The following is a 5,827-nucleotide window of genomic DNA, read 5'->3' on the forward strand; positions in this document are numbered from 1 at the left end:
AAAAAAAAAAAAAAAGGAGACTCAACTGCTCTATATCCACCGCTAGTCTTTGTACAAATGACTGTGGTAGAGTTGGCAAGACAAGATCCTTGCAGATCACCTGCCAGTATGATTGCATCTTTAACAGGATTTGCAGTGTTCAGATTTCACAGATGGGCCCTCCCACTCAGGTCACCCAAGTAACTGGCCAGAGGGACATTTGAGACAGAAAGCTTGAACAAAGGGGGATCCAATGTGGATCATTACTGGAATCTTATATTCCCGGATGGCATCTTCAGAGTCTTTCCTTAGTGTTACATTCCACAGAGCGCAGGAAAAAAATCTAGAACTAAGTCAAGGAAACTATTCCTTTTACCTTGCAAATTCCAGACTGGAATTGGAAACTACTGTGCTGCTTGAATTTAAAGGAAAATTTCCCATGAGAAAAAAGCCCAACAGAATCTCTTTAATCCTTTGGCTCTAATTCAGTTTTTCATTTTTAACTTTAATTAGCTTTGTCTACATACTATTTGGGGAAGTTAGATTGCCAAGCCAAGCAAAAAATGAAAGAACCAGGAAGTGGAGAATGCACATGCACCAGCTTTTTTTTTTCAATCCAGTTTTTCAACAGTACAATATAGCAAAAGAAGTGAGGACATGAAGGAGAAATTTGAGGTCAATCCAGTGGAAATTAGTTTCAACTGACAAGGAAGCTAAGCTGGAGAGTAGAAATAAAGTTCAAGTCTCATGTACGAGTGCATTATGCAGCCTGGTGGGGACCTTTTAGACTAGAAACACTAGGTTATTTCTCAGAGGCCTTGCAAGGGCACAGATACTTTTCTAGAGGTCCAAGCTTGCTTCAGACAAAAAAAAACCAAAACGCTTTCCTGCCCTTGGCAGGAAAAACACAGAGAAAGCTCTTTTCCTCTCTGTTCCTCAGTCTACCGTTCCCTTCACTACTTAAGTATTCAGTACCAAAGGTCTAGCCTACACTTAAGCATTTTACTATCATAATATTTTTATTAAAGGGTATGTTCATTCTTACAGGCAAAACACTCAAAAATAAATACCACTATGTTGGCAAAAAGTCTCTTATTCCCCTTCCTATCCAGGTAGCTGCACAACTTCAACCACACTGAGAAAACCTTTTTGTTTAGAGAAGGCCTTCATGTTTCTAAATATTGGACCAATAAGTAAAGCGGCACTGCTTTTTTTTTTAATGGGAGGTAAAGTTAGAAAAAGTGCAGAGATTCTTTTTTTTAACTTGTTCAGCAGAGAGGAGTCTACAAAAAGGGGAACTGAAGTCTTGTAAACCTCTACACAGCGAAGTTCAGACAGTATTTCTTCTAATGGCAAATTCACGGTCTTTCCTATGCAGAAGTAATTTTATATTCCTGCAGAATGTAGTTATTAATATGGATTAATAAAAGGCTTGTTGCTTACACCAATGCAATTTCACACTAGCATACTTAACCTTGCTTAAAAAAGGAGTCACACTAAAGAATACCTCGTATGGCCAAAGACAATGTTTTCACACTGTACAGATAGTAACTTGGTACAGTGCAACTGGCTCTGTATAGCTTTGCAGGTGAGAGCGCAGTGAGGGCAGACCCAAATGTCACACTAACCGATACAAAGCATAAAACCCTACTCAAACTCCTCAGATTTTTCTTTTGCTCATCCTTGGGAACAGAAATTAACAGATTCTCAGGTACAAATCAAGTGCAGTAAAGCTCATTTAACAGGTTCTATGAAATGTTGAATAACCCAATTATATATACACAACCCTGCAAAATCATTTTCTGTATCATAAAACAGATGAAAATAAGTTTTGTTTGGTCGCTCATCTCAATTAGCATTGTTTACATGAACATATGGTCCCCACTCACACCATAAGCAACCATTTTTGTGCACAGTCAATTTTTAAGTGACCATACTTGCAAAGAACCAATCAAGTTTTTCAAGAAGCCAAAACAAAGGCAATAAAGGGGAAGAAATACCTTAATTACTATAACTATTATTGTAAAAATGATGCAATTTTCTAAAGTTGGATTAGATGTATTCAACTAAATATTACTTTTGGAAAACTTTGAGATTCTGAGGCCATAACAGCAGTGATATATAAACAAAGGGTTTGAAATACAACTCACCCAAAATACATATGGAGAACTTTCGATTCTGCAGAATCTAAGTGGTTATTTAGAAGTATCTATCTGGCTGAATAATTAAGCTGATATCTGAAAAGTTAAGGAATCTGAGGCAGACTGTCCTAGATCTTTAGACATGACTCTCCTGTCCTTGCTGCTGAGACATTGTGTATAGCAGAATGAAAGCAGACCAAAATGGTTCTGTTCAGGAGGTGAACTGAATCTTGTCTAGTTCTTTGTCACCAAGGACCCTTCCCATTGGGGGAAAAACATACGCACACAAACCTAGATGGAAGTAGGTTACCAAGAAATTCACAGGAACCAAGATGCTTGGCAAAGAGAAAGTGAAATAGGAAAATATACTTTGTAAGAAGTACATTAAGTATTGTAGGGATCAGGACAGGAAGGAGTTAAAAGTGGTGGGAGTACAGGGGAACAGGGGAACCACAGGAAACTAACTGATCTAGAAAAGAAAAGAAAATTAAAGAGAGGAGAAAAAGGTGGTAAAACAAAAGAATGATTGAGGAATATAGTCATACAATTTAACACCTTAAAAGGGGGAGTGGGTACATTTTAGATGCAATATTTAATTGTAGCAGTCTAACGCAGTACCCAACTGTCTTACACTAATCAGAACATTGTTTCTGGAGTACAAATATCCAACTTACCTGCCATTTTTGTTGGTGTAAGTTGCTAGGTAACCATGATCTTCCCAACTGTGAATTGTTTCTGTCATTCTCTGCTGTTGAAAAATGGGCTGTAGACCTTTAAGAATGGCATTGCAATCAGCTGAAATATCAAAGAGGGAAATACATAATCAGCTGAGATATTCTCACATAATTTCCTCCATCTGCTTCTTTAATACAAGGTTGGGTTTTTTTTAAAAGCAGTTGTATAGTTCTTCATAGCAACCTGAATTACTATATATACACCATGTACCACATCTTCCCCCATTCCTCTCATTGGAACAACAACACTTGAGTTTGCAACTGTACACACCATATGAAGGCAAAAACAAAAAAATGTAAATCTTTATGCATCATATCCCCTTATGATATGTTCCAGGACTAAGAAATTCTACTATAGGAGATTATTTGATCAGGTTGTTTCCTACTGTGCTAAATATCAACATATAAAGGGAGATTTGTTTAGTTTTTCAGGATTACCATTATTCCTTTACTTCTAACAGAAGAACTCAGTCTTCTTTATGTGTACTCATAAGCAACTAAAATAGTAAGGATGGCCATAATGACTACTACATTGAAATAACTGGATATTTAGTCATCTACGACTTTTGACATTCTTTTAACATTTTCTGATACAGCAGGATGGGCACAGGCAAATTTTTTACCTGTTCCTTCTTGGTTCAACAACAGGTTTTTTTTAAAGAGGGAAACCTGAGTTGCCAAAAGGATAAGACAGCTCTAACTTGGGTGTGTAAAGAACAAGGAAAGAAAAATCAATACATGCATTTTTTTCTCCTCTCAAAATTAGTCCATACTTTTCACTCCTCTTTTCCACCAAGTGACTGTAGAAACTGGGAGAACGTCTGTTCACCAGAGCACCCCAAGGGAAGACAAGATCCAGCAGTCACAAACTTCTGGAAAGTTTTAGGCTGGACATAAGAAAAAATTTCTTTACCATCCAAGCCCCCAGGGCCTGGAACAGACTCCCCACAGAAGTGGTGCAAGCACTTACTCTGGACACTTAAGAAACACTTGGATGCCTATCTCGCTGGGATCATTTGAACCCAGGTGACTTCCTACTCCTTGGGCAGGGGGCTGGACCCAATGATCTTGCAAGGTACTTTCAGCCCTAATGTCTATGAAATCTATTAAAATCAGTCTGTAGATCTATGTTAAGACAACAGTTTCCTACCATTCAGGTCTCAACCAAGCACTGACCTCCACGTGCCATGCAGATGTTGGGTTGCCTGCCACTCAGAACAAAGGAAATTAAGGTTCCCGTAGACAAAAGATACAAAATACAATGGAAAGTCTTATGGCCAATTTCCTCAGAAGTTGTCATTTATTTATATAAATTGCCTTAGCCCCCCCCCCCCCAAAATGAAGGACGAGAGTCATTATTACCTTAAATAAATGCGAGGGAGGGACATTATTCTCTGCCAACTGTAATCAAGTTATTTCTATCCGATATGTATTACCCATATTCTGTTATACCAGTGATTCTGGTAAACTTACATTTTAGTTAGTTTTGTCCTGATTTGCATGTGATGGAACTTAAGGTGCTAGTCAGACACAGGTAATTTTCTTTAAAACAACCCTTTGAGAGAATCAGCAGGTGTAGCTGCTTTATATATATAAGCAAGCAGATCCTCTAAACCAGCTATCACATGACAAGTCAAGGCATAACCTGGATTAACAGCCCTTATACAGGGGGAAAGTGACTGACACAGTTACAGTAAAATTATTCCACTATGGTTATACCAATAAAAATCCCCCCCCCCAATTATTTTTTTTAATTAAAAAATAGTATCAGCTCATGTCCGAATAAATTTAGGCTGGGACAAGTCAATTTCCCATGCCCCTGCACACCAAGTAAGCCCTATGAATCCAGAATCTTTGCCTGCAGGTATGAAGATCAGTAGTTCCACAACTCCCAAACTTCCCTGCCCCATGCATCATCATCTTAAAAACAATCTGTCAAGTGAATGGATGAAACCTCAAGCTCACATACCTCAGTAATACATTTTGCGAACCCTTGCACTTGCCAACCCAACCCTATTATTTAGGACACACATATACAGAAGTTACATGCTGACGATTATCCATAAAAATTACCAGAGAGGCCAAAATATGTAAGAGGAACAAAACTCTCATTCTTCTGGATAGAATCAAAGAATGATCTTATTTCATCAGCTTTTCTCTGGACAAATTAAAGCTGGGAAGACAGAGCTTCCAAATCTAATATTAGATGAACATTATCCAATGAAGCAAGAGATAACATTTATCTCCCACTTCACATTCATTAATTTCCTATGCTGCAATTTATGCTTAATTAGAGGTTCTGTTGGACAGCACAGAATATTTTAATTGCTGATAAGGCAACAATTAGTTTGTTGCTTTGTCAGCTGGGGCAGGGATAAGCTGCCCAACCAGGATGGGGGGGAGGGGCTCGGGACTTGGGGAGTGGGGCGGGTGCTGCCACCCCCAGACAGGACAGGGGGTGCAGGATGAGGGCATGGTGGCATTGGGAGCAAGGGCTGCTGCTTGCCCCCCTTCCACCCAGAGTGAGCTGCGCCTGCATTGATTTCCACCCCCCACCCCCAGATGATCAAGCAGCAGCAGGGCATAGCCCCCACTCCCAGCACTGCTGCACCCGTATCCTGCACCCCAGCTGGGCAGCTTATCCCAGCCCCTCCCTCCCCCCTGCCCCTTCCCTCTCCCCACCACAACCAACTTACCAGCTATGGCTGAATCTCTGAAACAGCACTGAATTTTTCCAAATCAATTTAGAGGCTTCTGATTCTATTTGGACGTTTTAATTGGTCTCCCAATTTAATTATTTGGAGATTCAGCTGCCGAATAGGGCCAAACCTCCTCCAAATCGAATCATATGTACATGTATATAGTTTCCTTTTCCAGTCCCACAATACTTTCAGGTGAAGGTATAATTCAAACACTATTATGAAAGAAGGCTTTATGCAAGGATAGGTAACCACTGGCATGCATGCCAATTAG

At 39.5% G+C, this 5,827-nt stretch overlaps 1 protein-coding gene across 1 annotated transcript in view; it reads right to left on the bottom strand.

The window, feature by feature from the left end:
- The window catches only part of SMS (spermine synthase), a 79,041-nt gene that overhangs the window by 41,353 nt on the left and 31,861 nt on the right, over positions 1-5,827 (bottom strand). Inside the window, exon 2 of the mRNA XM_019529179.1 lies at positions 2,795-2,915. Within this exon, the coding sequence (XP_019384724.1) occupies positions 2,795-2,915 (121 nt within the window). The remainder of the gene's footprint in view (positions 1-2,794; positions 2,916-5,827) is intronic.

This window comes from Crocodylus porosus, unplaced genomic scaffold (genome assembly GCF_001723895.1).
Source record: "Crocodylus porosus isolate Cpor-Errol unplaced genomic scaffold, CroPor_comp1, whole genome shotgun sequence".
In the NCBI taxonomy this organism is placed as follows: Eukaryota; Metazoa; Chordata; order Crocodylia; family Crocodylidae; genus Crocodylus; species Crocodylus porosus.